The sequence below is a fragment of the Canis lupus genome, chromosome 4, assembly GCF_011100685.1.
Source record: "Canis lupus familiaris isolate Mischka breed German Shepherd chromosome 4, alternate assembly UU_Cfam_GSD_1.0, whole genome shotgun sequence".
NCBI lineage: Eukaryota > Metazoa > Chordata > Mammalia > Carnivora > Canidae > Canis > Canis lupus.
In genome coordinates this window covers 41,648,033-41,666,996 of record NC_049225.1, presented here as the reverse complement: position 1 = coordinate 41,666,996, position 18,964 = coordinate 41,648,033, and the positions used below count along the sequence as shown (strand labels likewise).

General features: G+C 39.3%; 1 protein-coding gene and 1 pseudogene across 1 annotated transcript; both read left to right on the top strand.

The window, feature by feature from the left end:
• The first annotated feature begins 3,823 nt into the window (after window positions 1-3,823).
• NPM1 (nucleophosmin 1) lies at window positions 3,824-17,530 on the top strand. The gene is given in 11 exon segments (NM_001252171.1): window positions 3,824-3,967; window positions 5,977-6,056; window positions 6,618-6,737; window positions 7,063-7,156; window positions 7,467-7,573; window positions 7,682-7,749; window positions 10,440-10,497; window positions 10,849-10,932; window positions 11,929-12,030; window positions 15,124-15,198; window positions 17,174-17,530. Coding segments are annotated over 11 exon segments (885 nt in total). The 5' UTR covers window positions 3,824-3,909; the 3' UTR covers window positions 17,213-17,530.
• LOC119871680 lies at window positions 11,022-11,115 on the top strand (annotated as a pseudogene).
• Window positions 17,531-18,964: the final 1,434 nt, after the last annotated feature.

Genomic DNA, 18,964 nt, shown 5'->3' with positions numbered 1-18,964 from the left:
GATGAGTAGTGGGAGGGTATATATGAAACAAGATTAGTTATATGTTGATAACTGTTGAAGCTGAGTGATAGGTATATGGGTATTCATCATAATATTCTATTTTTGTGATGTTTGAAAATTTCCATCACAAAATGTGTTAACAAATGAAGAAATAAATAAAATCTGGAATTAAAACAACAGCAAATATGTATGTCCTATGGACTATTAAGTAACCCTGAGAAAGAAAGCAGTGGGCTTCAAATATTATATAATGGAAAGATAGGTAAGATACATTAAATCAAGAAGGGAAGTCGAGGAATAATTGCTATATTTTGAATGCTTATGTCCCCACAAAATTCCTGTTGAAATCTTAATCCCCATTGGTGACAGTATTAGTAAGGTGGGGCCTTTGGCAGGTGATTAGGTCAGAAAAATGGAGCCCTCATGAATGGAATTAGTGTGCTTATTAAAGGGATCCCACAGAGCTTTCCTGCCTCTTCTACCATGAGGAGACGACAAGAAGTCTGTGATTTGGAGAACTTCACCGGATCACGCTGACACCCTGATCTTGAAAATCTGGCCCCGGAAAGTGAGAAATAAACTTCTGTTGTTTATAAGCTACATAGTCTGTACTGTATTTTGTTACAACAGCCCAAACAGGCTAAGACAATAATATATAAAGTGTGACTCTATTTATATAAACAATAAAAAAGATGCAGTTATGTGTATATGTTTGTAAGCGAATAGCTGCCCTTTTACTGTGCAAGTCCATTTCTTAGAATATATTTATGAAAGTACTTTTGGACATCCATAAGGATATATGTACAAATATTCTTACTGTATCACTCTGATCCAGCTGCCATAACAAAACACCACACATTGGGTGGCTTAAATAACAGAAATTTATTTCTTAGTTTTTGAGGCTGGGTTAGGGTGCCTGCTGATTCAGTTCCTGGAAAGAGTGCTCTTCTGGCTTGCAGATGGCTGCCTTCTCCTACTAGAGACAACAAACTGAGAGAGACAACAAACTCTGATGTCTCTTCCTCTTCTTTAAGAGCACCAGCCCTATAAAATTAGGGTTTATATTTATGACCTCATTTAACTTTTATCACTTCCTCATAGGCTCCGTCTCCAAATACAATCACATTGAGGGTTAGGGCTTCAACGTGAATGTGGGGGGGACATAGACATTCAGTCCATAATATTTACTAAAACATTCTCTCTTTTTTTTTTAAGATTTTATTTATTTATTAATGAGAGACACAGAGAGAGAGAGAGAGAGAGAGCAGAGACACAGGCAGAGGGAGAAGCAGGCTCCATGTAGGGAGCCTGATGTGGGACTCGATCCCAGGTGTTCAGATCACGCCCTGGACCGAAGGCAGCGCCAAACCGCTGAGCCACCTGGGCTCCCCTAAAACATTATTTCTTATAGCAAAATTATGGAGATAATTTTAGTGTCCATCAATGGAGAAATGGACAGGTAAATTATAACATGTCCATATTATGTACTAATGTAGGGGGGAAAATATGTTTTTAAGTAGTTTCCAACATGGGGCTTGAACTTACAACCCTGAGAAGAGATCAAGAGTCAGACGCTTAACTGACTAAGCCACTCTGGCACCCCTCCAAAATATATTCTTGAATAAAGCAAGTAAATTGAAAAAAATAGCTTGAACAATATATGAATCACCCACATTAAAAAAGATACAATAGACCCTCCTCTCTCCATATAGATAGATAGGTAGGTAGACAGTCTGGAAGGAAAAAAAGTCACACACAACTATTAATGGTGACTAACTTTTGGGTATAGGAATAGGAATATGGAAAGAGGGGCACTTTTGCTTTTCCACTTTGTATAGGCCTAAATAATTTTATCTTAAAAAGTGAGCATTCATTACATTTGTAAATCTGAATAAAATGCGATTTTTAAAAACTGCTTGATCCCATGAGATAATATGTAGACTAGGTGCTTAAGATATTTAGAAAACAAATGTATTTGTTTATATAACATGAGATATGGTTCCCATATGGCTCAGGCTCTGTGCAGAGCTGCATCTGAATCATGGTCCAGAATCCAGAAAGAAGTACAAAGTAGTTCCAACTCATACTTCCATGGGCTCAAAGAATACTAACCTCTCTCATCCTCCACTCTCCTGTATCTCCTCCTAAGAGTTTCTCATGCCCAAATCTGTTTTTTTTTTTTTTAAGATTTTATTTTTAAGTAATCTCAAATCCTCTGCTGCAGTCTTCTCCCTTTTCTCTGCCTTTCTCAGCTCTTTACTTATATATCCTTTTAAGTCTCAGGATTTTCTCTAGCAATTGGCCATACTCTGCATCTCAAAAGATCCAAGAACTGGACTGGTGAAGACGCTTCTCCAGTTGGGGGTGGGGAACAGTTAGTTCCCATTCACATATTAGTTTCACGGATTTCTCCAAGATAATTAGGGGAATCCTTAAAAATCCTCCAGTGCCCAGGGGGCTCCAGGGCAGGGGCATCCTCAGTCAAGATGTAGCTAGTTTAGAACTAATTTCCAGGCTCACTTCCAGTCTAATCGAGGTCAATGCATTTCTTGTAAATCGTTTGTTTTCTTCACAGGCCAGAACAGTCTTAGCAACGTTAAAATTAGGAACTGCACTGCCTGGGGGCACCTGGGTGGCTTAGTGGTTGAGGGTCGGTCTTCAGCTCTGCATTGACTCCAGGGATGGAGTCCTGCATCAGGCTCCCCTCAGGGAGCCTGCTTCTCCCCCTGCCTGTCTCTGCCTCTCTTTGTATCTCTCATGAATTAACTCACACACACACACACAAATTATATATATATATATATATATATCTATATCTATCTATCTATCTATCTATCTGAAACCGGACCCAGGCATATCCCTCCAAACTCTTAGAGGGATGTTAGCATTGGACTTTGAGCTAGAGCATCCTGTCCTATAGCTTCATTCATTTGGACGCTTGGCCCGTTTCCTCGTCTCCAAACAAGGGATACTCACATCTGCCTCACGGGATCTTACACGGGGAAGTACTGCGGGTACGTGGCCCTTTTAAAATCTCGCGTCTGGAGAGATCAACCAGGCTTGGTGCCTGCCCTGCTCATTTGGAAGAGGCTCACTCAGTCCCCCTTAGGCCCCCAGATGACAAAAAGATGAGGGATTTCAACTTCAGAGATGTTTACTCAGCAAGGAAAGGGCTATAAAAGCAGTTGAATAAGTCGGGACAGCAGCCACATCTTTTCTCCCCAACAAGGAATACTCGGTTATCCAGGGTCTCTGGCACCTGAAGCTTTAACTTTGAGGAAACAATGAACTCTGAACCCAAGCCTTCGGGTGAGTCAAAATCCCGAGGTGGCTCTGCCTGCCTGGAGGCCTGAGAGGCACGAAGTGATGGGGAACGGTGAACCGAGCTCTCTGGCTCTCTTACAACCGGCTCGCCCTCCATACCTAGCACCGCCAAGGGCTGCCGCCGCCATTTTGCAGGGTGGGCAGCGCAGGCTCCAGGCGCTGGGCCGGCGGGTGGGAGCGGGAGAGGACGTGGAAGGGTGGGAGGGGGGCAGCGCGCGCCACCAGGGGAGAGCGCGCGTGCGCACAGCGGCGGCGGCGGCGGCGGAGGGGTGGGGCCGGGGTACGAGTGCGCGTGCTCCATGGGAGCCCGCGAAGTACCTGGAGGAGGTGGGGGGCGAGGTAGAAAGGAGTGGAGTTGAAGAGCGCTTGCGCGGGAGGGCGACCGTCAGGGGAGGGGGGCTCCCGAGCACGCGCGCGGAGACGGGACTTGGAAAGCTCTCGCGAGATCTTCGCGGTGCTATATATGTGCGCAGGGAGCCCGCGTCCTTTCCCTGCTGTGATTCCGTCCTGCGCGGCTGTTCTGAGGAACAGTAGTCGTGTGTCTCCGTCCGCCTTCTCTCCCACCTAAGTGCGTGCCACCGCCCCATGGAAGATTCGATGGACATGGACATGAGCCCCCTGCGGCCCCAGAACTATCTTTTTGGTAAGTGCAGGGGGGGTGGGGTGAGGCCGGGCAGGGCCTGGTGGCTTTGAGGTGGGGGTGGGGGGGCGGGAATCCCACTGAGGCCTGGGCTGGGAGGGTAAGCCAGGCAAGCTGGAGGCCCGAGGGAGGGAGGAGAGCCGCCGAGGCCCTGCCCCGTAAGGGATGGGAGGTCCAGAGAGGAGCACGAAGCGGTGAAAGGAGGGGCGGCCTGAAGCCTTGGGCAGGAACGATCCCAGGCCCAGGGCCTGAGGTAACGTAGAACCGACCGGCTGAGGGTTCGGCTTTGCTTGGGGGCACGCGGTAGAGCCACGGGCTTGATTTTCTCTTGAGCTGCGTGGTTTCGTACAGGCTTGGGATTCTTGGCCGGCGTCTTTGATGCAGGGCCCCGGCTTGGTCCTGGAGGTTGAGGGAGTCCGCGGTGTGGGCCGTGGGCTTCCTTTCTGGGGGAAAGGGTATTTAGAGCCTCGCGTTGTCCCTAGGCCTCAAGAGTGCGGAGCTTCAGGGCCGAGTTTCAGCCCCGGTGCCTCGGCCCGTTGCGGGGGGAGGGGAGGCGCGGCCGGGCGTGAGGAGGCCGCAACCGCTGGGAGCACGTGGTTGCCACGTGGTTGGGGGAAGGAGGGGGTGTGGGCACTACATCCGGGTCTCCCCGGTGGCTTGTCACCACGGAGCGTGGCATCCTGGGGCTTAATTGAAGCTGTTGGGCGGGAAATCTTAAGTGAAGAGGCTGGTAGAGCCAAGATTCTGTAAGTCTTTGTTCAGTCCTTAACATCCGTGATGGCAGTTCTCATTTATAGAGCACTTGTTAAAAAGATCGAACCAGCCCACTTTGCACATGACTGATGCTCAGAACTGAAGGCTTGAGGCTTAACGAGGGCTTGTACTTGTAGGTAAATAGTGGGTAGATCTAAACCAAGACCCTTCCTTGCCTCTAGAACTGGTGCGTTGATTTTTGGAGGGAGGCTGGGGGAAACAGCCTTCTTGTGGCCTTGAGCAAACAGCTTTTTTGAAAAGATGAGGAATTTGTGTGGGGTTCAGTAAGAGCTGGTACTGTTTTTGGAATCTTCCCCTCCCCTCTCCAGAAAGCAGTTACATACATAGTAGAGAGGCCAGCTTTGGTTTTCAATCTTAGTGAAATTGTCAGAAGCCCTATCTTTGTCAGACTTTGAAGTAAGTGCAAATCCTGCCCCCACGTTTCTTTATATACCATGCTGAGATTTGTTAATTGAGGTAACATTTAGACATCTATGTACCAGTAACTGTTAGAGGGCAATTAAATGGAGTCCTTTAATTAAAAGGTTATTCTGATGGTACTTGAAACAACTTGCCTATTGATGGGATGGGAGTGGGTAACTTACACCATATGTTACGGCTTTTATTCCTAGTCCTTTTGAATTGCTAGGGTTTCTGGTCAATTTATACTGTATTTTTGTGTTAATCTTTTCTACGGGAAATATCCCTAGGATATATCTATTCTTAAACATAATTTCTAAGCATAATGAACATCATTTCTGTTAACTTCAAAGGTGGAATATTGACCCCTCTAGCAAGTTTTGGGTCTTTTACATCTGTAGTTTATGTCCTGTGAATACAGGCTGTTCTTGTAGGTGTTTGTGTAACCATTCTCGTTTCTAAATTGGTCACTTCTCTTTCGTAGGTAGGTGATTAGTCCTTTTTAAAGTTTATCGATATTGTACATTAGACTTCGTTTCAGATACTGCCAGATCCAGATTTACTAGATCTTTGAGCTTGTTTCTATCTAAAAACAACTAGAGTGTGGTTGAAAATGAAATAGTATAGTTGGAAAGTGGAATTTATAAAGCCCTGTATAAATGTTACGTGATGTTTCTAGACATTGCTGTTCAAGAAATCCAGGAAGAGCTACCTCTGCATTGCCTACTGATAGCTAGAATAGTGGGAAACTTGGTCACAAATTAACTGTTACCTTTCGGTTATCCTCACTTAAGTTTCAGTGTCATTTTTCTCTGTTGCTTTTTTCCCTTGATTTACAGGTTGTGAACTAAAGGCTGACAAAGATTACCACTTTAAGGTGGATAATGATGAAAATGAGCACCAGTTATCTTTAAGAACGGTACTGAAACTTTCCAAAATAAACTACTTGACCTTTCTTGATTCCTATTCCTATTTGTGTGACTTAACATTTTCATAGTAGTATTGTTTATAACTGAGTGTTATAAATACATGATCTTGTACCTGTACTATAAAACTTGGCATCTTTACTTTTCATTTGGTAATGTGAAGTTGAGTCACACTACTGTTCAACTTTCCATATTTGTGTATTTTGCCTCTCTGGCTGCATTAGAAAAAGCCCTTTAGGGCAGTGATAAATTTTATTTTTTTGTCCTCCATAGTGGGGCCTGCAGCCTTACTGCCTAACTTAGAATAGGTGGACAGTAGATGTTAGGTGGTCCATTCTGTGGGTAGCAGATAAAACTATGCCATTAAATATATTTGCTGCGTTTGTTCAAATGAAAAATTGGTTGGCAAGGCAACCTAAAACTTGAAGATGACATTGTGCACCGATAAGTTTTCTGTTAGTGGTAATAATAGGTTTATAATTGCTTAGTTTTTTCTTAGAAGGCAAATTTTGGGGGGATTGTAAAATAGGAACTTAAAGTATTTTTGTTCACAGGTCAGTTTGGGAGCTGGTGCAAAGGATGAATTGCACATTGTTGAAGCAGAGGCAATGAATTATGAAGGCAGTCCAATTAAAGTCACTCTGGCAACTTTGAAAATGTCTGTACAGCCAACGGTAAGGGCACTGAGACTTTTGGATTTTATGTCAAGGTCTAATTCTATTGTATTAAGGTAGGTGTTGTTTAGGTTACACCAAGGACTTAAAAGGGGGGAATTTCCTTTGTGTTTTTTTAGTAGCAGCTGCATCACTGTGGGGTTGAATGATAACTCTTGAACATATTGGTTCGCTATTTGTCAGAGGTGATAAAACAGGTTTGCTGGTTGGTTCATTTGGTTTATGCATTTGCCTGTAATGCCTGTCTAACACAAACATTTTTCTAGGTCTCTTACAAACAGGTTTTTATACCAAACATTTAACCTTAAAAGTTTATCATTTTTAGGTGTCCCTTGGGGGCTTTGAAATAACACCACCTGTGGTCTTACGGTTGAAGTGTGGTTCCGGTCCTGTGCATATTAGTGGACAGCACTTAGTAGGTATGTTATTAGGTATTATGCTATTTATTCTCTTCTTTGTTCCCAATTTGAATTTTGTAATGTGTGCTAGACCTATTGTCTTTATAATTGTTTAAATGGAGATTATCACTAGAAAAGGTTTTGTTTTGTTTTTTTGAAAACCAAGGAGTCCCGAAAATTCGTTTTTAAAAAATTTCTGTTCCCTAATTGCTATTTTTCTAGTAGAATCTTCATTTTTAAATGCTCATTACTGTATGCTATGCCCTTTTTTTCCTGAGTTCTTGCTTCTTGGTTGAATTCTAGTAGTGGCTAATAAATAAACTTGTTCTAGCTGTAGAGGAAGATGCAGAGTCAGAAGATGAAGAAGAGGAGGATGTGAAACTTCTTAGTATATCTGGAAAGCGTTCTGCCCCTGGAAGTGGTAGCAAGGTTCCACAGGTATAGGTTATCTTATCCTGGCCTTTAGTTTTGGTGATTAAGATCAGCACTTGTTCATGGGTACATATATGTACGTATTTTTATATGAACTTTTTTTTTTTTTTTAAGAAAAAAGTAAAACTTGCTGCTGATGAAGATGATGACGACGACGACGATGACGACGACGATGATGAAGAGTAAGTGTGATCTTAGAAGCTTGACAGTTGTATGGAGAGTAGTTTATGAAAATTATAATCATCTTTGAAATTAAGCAATACTTAAAAAGGGTAAATGGTCATTGGCTGTTACTTTGAATTAAATTAGCTGAATTTAAAAATGCTGGCATTTAAGAGCCTTTAAAATGCTGCAGTGTGGGACAGCTGCGTAGCTCATAAAATCTTTTAAAAAATTTTTAAAATGCAGTGTGTTGCAAATTTTCAAAAGAATATGTGGTGTCGGGATCCCTGGGTGGTGCAGCAGTTTAGCGCCTGCCTTTGGCCCAGGGCGCGATCCTGGAGACCCGGGATCGAATCCCACATCGGGCTCCCGGTGCATGGAGCCTGCTTCTCCTTCTGCCTGTGTCTCTGCCTCTCTCTCTCTCACTGTGTGCCTATCATAAAAAAAAAAAAAAAAAAAAAGAATATGCGGTGTTTCCCAAATGTATTTGACTAGATGAGTTTTTTTCCTGAGGAAGATTTAATAAACACGTGATGACAAGTCTGCTGGTAAGATTTTTTACTAAACAGTATATAAGTGATCTGGGTAGAAAGAATCCGGATGGCTCCAGCGACATTTCATTTTGTAAGTTGTCACTTAATGATTTTTTTTATCCCACAAAGGATTTTGGCTAATAGTTCTTTGGTCCTTACTGATAAAATGAGATTCTGAAAGAAGATTTTCATGAAGGATTTGAGATTTTTTTTGGAAACTATTTGGTGATAGGTTTATTAAACTTGATCAGGCTAAGGTAAAATTAAATGCATACTACACAATAAAGTGCTATTTATTTATTCATGAGAGAGAGAGAGGCAGAGGGGGGAGAAGCAGGCTCCCCGCTGAGTAGAAAACCTGACTGGAGGCTCCATCCCAGTGTCCTGGGATCTTGACCTGAGCAGAAAGCAGATGCTTAACTTACTGAGGCACCCAACTACCCCTTTACTTGTCTTGATATACTGAGTTGTCGGAAAACAAAAAAGCTCTTACAAGTTCCTTTTCAGAAAGAATTCACAAGTACTTTCTCCCGTTCTGTGGGCTGTGTTTTCGCGTGAGTGTGTAATCCTTTGCACAAAAGTTTTTAATCATCCAGTGTCCTATTAGCTTAATTTTTTATGTTTTTAATGATTTATGGAGTCCAGTTTATTTTGATGCTTGTGTGCTTTTGGTGTTAAAATAAGCCATTGCCAAATCTTCTGAAACCTTTATTATATGTCTTATATTTAAATCTTTGATCCATCTTGAATCCATTTTTGTATATGGTATGAAGTTGGGGACAAACCTAAATTCTGTGTGTGGATTTCTAGTTGTCCCAGCACCGTTTATTAGATGTCTTTCGCCATTGGATGACAGTACTGTGTCGTTGAGAATAATTACGATGAATTATGGGTTTGTTTCTGGACTCTTTGGTTTTATTAAGTATCCTTAGATGCTGGTAAAACAGTCTTGATTTCTGTTGCTTTGTCATTTTTGTGGGTTTTTTTTTTTTAAAACACTAAGTGCATCCTCCAATTATGTTACTTTTTCGAGATTGTTTTTGGCTGCTTTTGGGTTCTTTGAATTTTAATACAAATTGTAGGATCGATGTCTACAGAGAACCTAGGACTGTTAGGGGTTGTGATGAATCGTAGATTAATTTGGAGAGTTGCCACCTTAGAATATTTCTCCTGATCTGTGAACATGTGTTTCTATTTAGTTTCTTTAAACTACAACTTCCATTTTTAAGTTTTTTATCCACTTTAGTTGTAAGAAAAATACAATATTATCTTAACCATTTTTGAAGTGTACAGTTGAGTGTTAATTATATTGTTGTTTAATAGATCCTAAAGTCTTTTCATCTATTAATACTGAAAATTTACTTACTGAATGAAAACTCCTTTCCACCATTCTCCAACCCTTGGCTACCACCAATCTCCTTTTGGGTTCTATAGAGGAAAAGATTACTTTTGATGCCTCGTTAAGTGGGATCATACACTATGTCTGTCTTTTCCATGACTATCATGTTTGTTAGTATGTTCTCAAGGTTCATCCATGTGACAGGATTTCCTTTAAAACTGAATATTCTAGGGATACCCAAGTGACTCAGTCTATTGTGTCTGACTCTTGATTTCACCTTAGGTTATGATCCTCAGAGTCCTGAGATAGAGCCCTGTATCAGGCACCTTGCTCAGCGGAGGAAATCTCCTTGGAAGTCTCTCATTCTAAAATCTTTTTTAAAAATTGCAATATTCTAATAACTATCCAAAAATCCTGAATATTTCCTTAAATATATAAATGATAATTTTCTTAGCATTTGTTAGTAGATATTTAGGTTGCTTCCACTTGTGAAGATGAACATGCAAATAGCTCTTTGAGACCCTTGCTTCCAATTCTTTTTGTCAATCCTCAAAAGTTTGAAATTCTTAACATCTTGATTGACTAAACTTGGAGTTTCATCCAATTTTTACACAGGCTTATGAGTGCATTGGATCAGTAATAGTGACTCCTTGTGAGGAAAAATTAGGGACACAAATCATGAGATTTCTAACTCTGGGAAACAGGGTTGTAGAAGAGAAGATGGGTGGGGGGATAGGTGATGGGCACTTGATGGGATGAGCCCTGAGTGTTCTATGTTGGCAAATCGAATTTAAATTAAAAATTTTTTAAAAATAATAAGGACTCATTTCATTTGTAGTGATGATGATGATGATTTTGATGATGAGGAAGCTGAAGAAAAGGCTCCAGTAAAGAAAGTAAGTACAACACAGTGGTACAAGGCTGACAGAAATAGCTAGTAACAGAAATGGAAATTTTTTACTGCTTTGTTTTGTAGTTAACAAAAGCTGGTTTGGGAGGAGTTGTTGATCTTGTACTTAAATTAGTCCTGAATAGGATTTTCATCTTAAAAATTTTCCTAATAGTGATCTATTTTCTTTATCCTTGTGGTCTTCTCCCACTTTCATAGCCCTTAATACCTTTTGTCAGAATGATTGTTTTGTCTTACCCTGATTGCTTTTGTTTAAGTGGTTTGGGGCTGTTTTACTTGGACTCATATGTCTGTTATGTGTAGGAGAGCATTGATTAAGATTAATTTCTAATTGCAGTCTATACGAGATACTCCAGCCAAAAATGCACAAAAATCAAACCAGAATGGAAAAGACTCAAAACCATCAACACCAAGAACAAAAGTAAGTGGCATACACATAAACCACAACCTTCACTGAAGTAGTTAGAAGTTTTAATTGATATCTTAAAGTGCTAAAGTGTGCTTGTTGGTGTGCTCGCTTCGGCGGCATATATACTGAAATTGAAACAATACAGAGAAGATTAGCATGGTGCCTGTGCAAATTCATGAAGCATTCCATATTCTTGAAGGACAGTCATTATACAGTTTCGCTCATATGAGTAATATAAAAAATAATGAAAGGGATTATAGGGGAAAGGAGAGAAAGTAAGTGGGAAATATCACAGTGACAAAACAGGAAACTCCTAACTTTGGGGAACAACCAAGGGGTAGTGGAAGGGGAAGTGGGTGGGGGGATGGTGACTGGGTGACAGGCACTGAGGGGGGGCACTTGAGGGGATACGCACTGGGTATTATACTATATGTTGGTAAGTCAAACTCCAATAGAAAATACATATATAAAACATTGTGTTTGTTGGTGGAGGATCCATCCCCTAGTGGAGGATGCCAACAAAAATTTTTTTATTGCACTATAAACAGTTGTGTCCTGTAAGGAGTTTTTTAAAGTATTTTATGGCATAGAGTTTTCTCAACTCTGGCTGTGTACTAGAATCTAGCAACTTAAAAGAGCCATAGTACCCCAGCTTGGAGATTATTAGAAGCTATGGGATGGGCCTAAGGCATATCAAGGTACATTTACTTGCTTCATTCTTGGGGCCTTCTGGTTTCAATTTTGATGGTGTACAAGTGTAGAACTGATCTGATATGATGTTGAATATAAAAAGCAAGCTCAAACTATTCTTGTTTTTATTCAGGAATGATATATTAAGAATAAGAAACAATTGTTGAGATGTTTATTTAAAACAACTCAACTCTATATTTTTTACAAGGAAGGATTGTAAATAAGAATGATTTTTCTTGAGAAAATCCAGGTAGGTAGGATGGGTCGTAAGAGACACCCCTTTATGTCCTTTTGAACCTTAATCTTTTTTTTTTTCAGGGTCAAGAATCTTTCAAAAAACAGGAAAAGACTCCCAAAACACCGAAAGGACCTAGTTCTGTAGAAGACATTAAAGCAAAAATGCAAGCAAGTATAGAAAAAGTGAGTATAAAAGGATCTTAAAACCTAGATGGGTTTTTTTATTCCTTTTTTTTTTTTTTTTTTTTTTAAGATTTTATTTATTCTTGAGAGAGAGGCAGTCACAGGCAGAAGGAAGAACAGGCTCCATGCAGGAAGCCAGCCCCGTGTGGGACTGTATCCTGGGACCCTAGGATCACACCCTGAGCTGAAGCAAACACTCAACCACTGAGCCACCCAGGCGTCCTGTCCCTCCTCTTTTAGAGTAATACCATTGTGATGGCTTTGGAACTAGATTGTTCCTTACTTTTTTAATCTTGAAATCTTGCCCCTTTTGTGCTATGCTTTTTCTTTTTTCAGAAACATGTTTTTTGTATTCATTTCTCACCTTGACATTTTTGTGTGTGTGTGTGTGTACTTGAAGTTACATATATATATATGTACTTTTTTATATATATATAAAAGACCAGTAAGTTGGTTTTAAGCTTAATTCTGACCTTAGATGTTAAAAGGAGTTCAATGAGTTTTTTTTTTAGTTGTAATATGCTATAGAACCAGCAGAGGGCGTTTGAGTCTTCTATAAATTTACAGGCTGTGGGAAAAGTGGAAACTGCTTGGTTGCTGATGGGTTAGTACAATAATTATTCATGACTGATTTTAGTCAAACATTTTCCAACAAATTTGAATCTTTATATGCTCTATTTTCTTTTTTTTTTAATTTAAGATTTATTTATTTATGAGAGAGAGAGAGAGAGAGAGAGGCAGAGAGGCAGACACAGGAGGAGGGAGAAGCAGGCTCCATGCCGGGAGCCTGACGTGGGACTTGATCCTGGGACTCCAGGATTGCGCCCTGGGCCAAAGGCAGGCGCTAAACTGCTGAGCCACCCAGGGATCCCTTTATTTGCTCTTTATACCAAGAAATTACCAGTTATATATGGTAATATCTTGAATCTCTGAACGCTTATATTTAGTTACCATTTTGTCTTAAATAATGGAAATGTGAGAAGAAATTAGCTCTCTACCTGCTACTTACTTGATTGAGAAACTAAACTTACTAAACCTAGTAAACTCGGACTTCAGAGTAAAGGTGGGATGGTGAGGAAAAGTTGCTGACTCTCTGTTTCCCCATGTTTTTCCTTTGCTTTATAAGTTTACTTGGTTTCAGTAAATTTTTTTGTGCAGTGATGAGTCAGTTGGGAAACCTTTAGAACCAAAATGTGTTTGTTGGTTTTTGCTTTAGTACTACTGCATACCTTTCTAGCTTCTGGTATCACTGTTTTATTTTTATCCCTTTCATACAATGCTGAAATGACATTTTTTAGATCCCCCCCCCCCATTTTAATATGGTCCTATCTCCTTGGTTTAATTACAGGCGAATTGAACAGTCCTGGGCACTACTGGTAAAATAAACCCAAAGCTGGGGAGAGAGGAAAAGGAGAGACAAATATAGTCCATACTGACTGTCATCAACAATCCAGACTGAAGTCTCAAATCCCTTTCCTGTTTTGCCACCCACCCACACCCCCTTCCAGGCTGGAAGCAATCTCATTCTTGATCTCCTAAAGCACTTTTCTTTTGACTGCTGTGATTCAGTGACCCCTTACACTTTGCTTTCTATGATTTGCGCATTTGCTTTACCTCTTTGGCCATGTTTTAATCGCCTTTGTGTCTCCCTAGCTGCTCAATAAATACTTGAATGAATCAAATAAGAATGTATGTGACAATAATTTAAAAATGGGATTTACAGTGAGGTTTATTTTCTAGGTTACAGAGGCAATTTAAGGATCTTAACCATACTTCTGATCTTAACCTATTTTGTGCCTTGATTCCTTTGGCATTCTGAAACCTTGATCTTGTTAAAATGCATAGAAGATTTAGGTTACGAGGAAAATTAAAATTTAGTTACAAAAAGAGGAAACAAAAGGTTTATAATTAGTATTAAGATAATTCAAAAGTAGTGATGAATATGAACACATCAAGATATTTGCAGTAATTGCAGCATTTGAAAGTGTTTGGTGATGAACTATTTTGAAAATGAGTTGTATTAATAATGTTGTGATTTCTTCCCTGTGTCCATAATTGAAGGAGGTGCCAAGTTTTGGTTAGTGAAATGTGGGACTAATTTTTTCCCCCCATTCGACTTCATATATGCCCTGAACTGACTGACTCCCAGGTTACGGTTGTGCTGGATCTAGGTTCTTAAGTATTAAGTGATTAAGCAATTTTGATTCTTTGTATATGGTACTCAAAAAGGGGTATAAATTTGTATTTGGTTCTGGGTGCTATATAGTAGAGCAAGCAGTCAAGTTGACATATTTTGAGTTCCTGAAGAGTATCAACTGTAGCTTATGTTCTGTGTTTTTAGAATGGTCTGAGAGAATTTAAAACTAATGAACTTATTTATAGGAGTACTATGAAAGACCTAGGTGCCCCCCCTTTTTTTTATTTAAATCCAGTTAATATATGGTTTATTAGTTTCAGAGGTAATGCTCAGTGATTAGTCTTAGATAATACCTATTGCTCATTACATTACATGCCCTCCTTTTTTTTTTTTAAAGATTTTATTTATTCAGAGGCAGAGGGAGAAGCAGGCTCCATGCAGGGAGCCCAATGTGGGACTCGATCCCCGGTCTCCAGGATCACACGCCAGGCTGCAGGCGACACCAAACTGCTGCGCCACCGGGGCTGCCCTCACGTGCCCTCCTTAATGAAAGACCTAGGTTTTATTTTTTAATTCTTATTTACTTACTTATTTAAAGATTTTATTTTATTCATTTATTCATGAGAGAGTGAGAGAGGCAGAGACAAAGGCAGAGGGAGAAGCAGGCTCCATGCAGGGAGCCCCACATGGGACTCAATCCTGGGACTCCAGGATCACGACCTGAGCTGAAGGCAGCGCTAAACTGCTGAGCCACCCAGGCTGCCCAAGACGTAGGTTTTAAATATTGTTACCAGTAGGTGTTTCTGGACCTAAAACCAAAGTATTAAAATGAAGAGTTGAAGGGACAAAGAGTGAACCAATGATCCATGTAATAGCATGAAAATCTGTGAGGAGTTTCATAGTATCTCAAAAACAGTATTTCTGTAATTAACATTATTAATGCTTTTGTTTCCTAGGGTGGTTCTCTTCCCAAAGTGGAAGCCAAGTTCATCAATTATGTGAAGAATTGCTTCCGGATGACTGACCAAGAGGTAACTGAATTTTTAGGAGATGTGACTAAATCCTAATTTTTTGTGACTTATTTATGATTTTTAGTTTAAGTGTTGGCTTCTTTTAAAAGGTTCCTAACCACAAACAATACTTCAGATTAAATACCTGGAAACTTGTAAGAATTTGAGAAGATAACTCTAGTACATTTTTCTCAGGTTTTTCTATAAAATTATCTCTTGGTTACTGAATTCACTTTACTTTTGGTACTCTGTTGGCTAAGGAAATCATCTGATTTCCTTGCTGCTCCATTTGAGTACCTGTAGTCTGGACTTCTGCTTTCTTTTGAGTTGGCAGAGAAGACCATTTTCTCTGTAGGTCTTATAGGAAGCACATTTTGCTGAAAACAACCTGAGGTATAAAATATGGAAGCAAGAAGCCAAATTGTAGTAAATATTCAAATATTAGCTTGAGTCAGCTGTTGAATTTTATATTTCTTAAATGCTATTTTCTCAATAGAAAAAATTCGTGATTTACTTTTATGGTTGTATTTATGGTTGCTGACTCAGATTGTAAAGGAAAATGTAAAAACAGGTAAGGTTGCAAAGGCACCTTTGTATACGTAGAACATTCTGTGTTAAATGGTTTTTGTCAAGAATCCCTATACCTCAACTTTTTTCAGTATGAGCTACTTTTCTGCCAGTTACCTAGTACTTACGTGACTTAAGTGGCAGCACTACTTTGATCCAGTTTGAAGTGTTTCAGCACTGTTTACTATTATTGGTGAGTTCAGCCTTTATTGATATGGCTGTGAGATGAAATTCAATTTTACACTCTTCTGTAAGAGAGTGTTCTGTGTGTATTAAACTCCAAAATGCAAGTGTGAATTCTGTGAAGTTTCTGAACAGTAGACATTTGTTAAACAAAAATCCTTGTGAAACCAGAGTATGCAATTGTTGAAATTGTTCTGTATTGCAAATAGTGGAAAGATGTGAATCTGCATTTACTAACAAGGAAGTATAAGACAAATGATTACTCCCAGTTAGTGTCAAAGACCGTGGTTAAGAATTTAGGGAAAGATAATCAAGGTTGTGAAGGCCTTCCACACAGTATTAGTCTTGCAGCTGAAATGACTAAACTCACTGCTATCAGAAGTATTTTCTGAGTCTAAAACTGAAAGCCTATTTTCAAGTGCAAGGATGAAATACTAAGGAATAGTTCAGTTTACTATTACAGATACTCAAACTGTAAATGCCTCATGTTTTTTTGACATACCTACAGATAACAGGTCACAATGTATACAATTTTTCATTGCTTATGCAGTTTTTCTTGTGAAAACTGCTTATGGGGATTTGGCTAGTAAAAACCAATTTAAAGTGGTTAACTAATAAATTGAGACTGTCATTTGAAGAATGATTCTTACATGGATGTTAATACTAGCATGAGAACAAGTTACAGATTTCATGTGTTAAAGGACAGAACAAGGATGTTCTTTTTTGTCAGTTGACATTTTGAATCCTTAGATTTTAAGAATGAAGAGCAGATTATGTCTTGGAAGATGGGTGTTAAGTGCTTTAACAAATCAGATAAGAGCAAATCTGAGTAGTTAATCTGGTTTTAAGTAAATAGTTTTTAGTATGTGTTCCATAATCTTAGATAAATGTATTTAACTGTGTGTTCTATATTTTTATGTGCTAAATCTGGCAGCTCTAAAGTATAGGACATTGAGGCAACATTTGGCCAAACTGGCCTCACCTCTTCCATTTTGTTTATCTAAGCTGTTAAATACATACTAGTACCTCTGCCTACAAAGATTGACATGTTATGCTTGATTTGAGGTTATTGAAATTAAATTCTGAGTATACATTTCCTTGAAATTAGTTCTTAATTATCTAGAGTGAACCTTTTTGGTGGTAGGATGAAAGATAGATACATTGAACTGTACAAAGAGCTGTGGTTTAATTTATTGGTGTCTATGAAGTGTTGTGGTTCTTTAACCACATTTTTTTTTTTTTCCAGGCTATTCAAGATCTCTGGCAGTGGAGGAAGTCTCTTTAAGAAAATAGTTTAAACAGTTTGTTAAAATTTTCCGTCTTCTTTCATTTCTGTAACAGTTGATATCTGGCTGTCCTTTTTATAATGCAGAGTGAGAACTTTCCCTACCGTGTCTGATAAATGTTGTCCAGGTTCCATTGCCAAGAATGTGTTGTCCAAAATGCCTGTTTAGTTTTTAAAGATGGAACTCCACCCTTTGCTTGGTTTTAAGTATGTATGGAATGTTATGATAGGACATAGTAGTAGTGGTGGTCAGACAAATGGAAATGGTGGGGAGACAAAAATATACATGTGAAATAAACTCAGTATTTTAATAAAGTAGCACTGTTTCTCTTTCTATTATTTACTCTTCTTATACTTTGTCAAAGAAATAAATGTACTTAGTTAAAAGTATCAAATTAATATCCTGAAATCCCGAGAAACAGTCCCTGCCCTCCCCCTTCAAATAGTTGTGCCTCTCAGTTGTGTTTCTCTATTTTTCATTTAATGCTTAAAATTTCCTACCTCTTGATAACACTGATAAATTATGACCATGCAAGCGTGTTTCCAGATGTGTAGTCAGACCACCTATCCACTTAAACCCAGTTTTTACTGGTAGAATCTGGCATGTTGAAGACCTTGCAGCTGCTTTTCTCAACATGGGCTCTTCATCTGAACTAGAACAGAAAAATGAATTCTGTTGACTGTTTTCTCAATTTGCCCAAAATAGCACATAATTTATACATTTTTAGATCCACAGGGGAAAGATTAATTTATTGCAAGCGGTGGTTACATGAGGACAATCAGGGGCTAATCTCTGGTATCTTTATCAATTTTACCACATGCTAATTACATGACGGTTGTAGTTAGATACTGTTGCTCCTTTTGTTTTACCTTGGTGTCTCTAGTAGTTTGCCAATATATGGAGGAAATATTTTTCTGAGTACTTTCAGTCTGAAAAGTCAGTTTTTGACATAAGTTAATTCTGCTAAATCTTTTTCTCAGGATTTTAATTGTGCCTCTTGGCTTAGTCTCTTGCCATTTTCAGGTGTTCTTTTGTATAGGACCAGTTTTCCTGAGAACTGATTAAGATTGGCCTATTGCTGGTCTTCTGAAATTCTATAATGTGTCTTGTTCTAGGCCCTGGGTAGATTGGGTCTGTTCTCCAGACTCTTCCTGTTTGGGGCCATTATCTCCTGCTTAACTTGTATCTGTTCTTGGGCCTTTGGTTTCATTCTCTTGGATGTTCCTTACCATTCCTTTTTTGTTTAAACTTCTAAGAGAAAAGACTTTAATATCTTCAAATTTGTGTTGGTTTTATTTTTATTGACTTCAAATACTCTTCTTGGGTGTTTGGGGACATATTTAATCTCTTTTCACCCTGTGCATTGTTTATGCTCTTTTCTTTTTTTACCCTCTCAGTCTATCTTTTATATAGATGAAGAGGATTGCTCTTGTTGATTAGGCTGTAGTTCCAGATACATTGATGGGAATGAGCAGATGCCTATCTGCCTTTTAATCTTTAAAGTGGTTTTGGTAGAGTAACATTTTTTATTTTATTCTTTGAAGTAGGCTCCACGTCCAGTGTGGGGCTTGAACTCATGACCTTGAGATTGAGAGTCAGATGCTCTACAGACTGAGCCAGCCGGATGCCTGGAGAGTAACCTTTTTGGAGGGTGGGAAGGGTTGGTAGTAATACGCTCTTTCTAATGCTACTTGCCAGGCTTTAGGTGTCCTTTCTAGTCATTTACTTTAGGTTTTGATTTTCTTCATTGA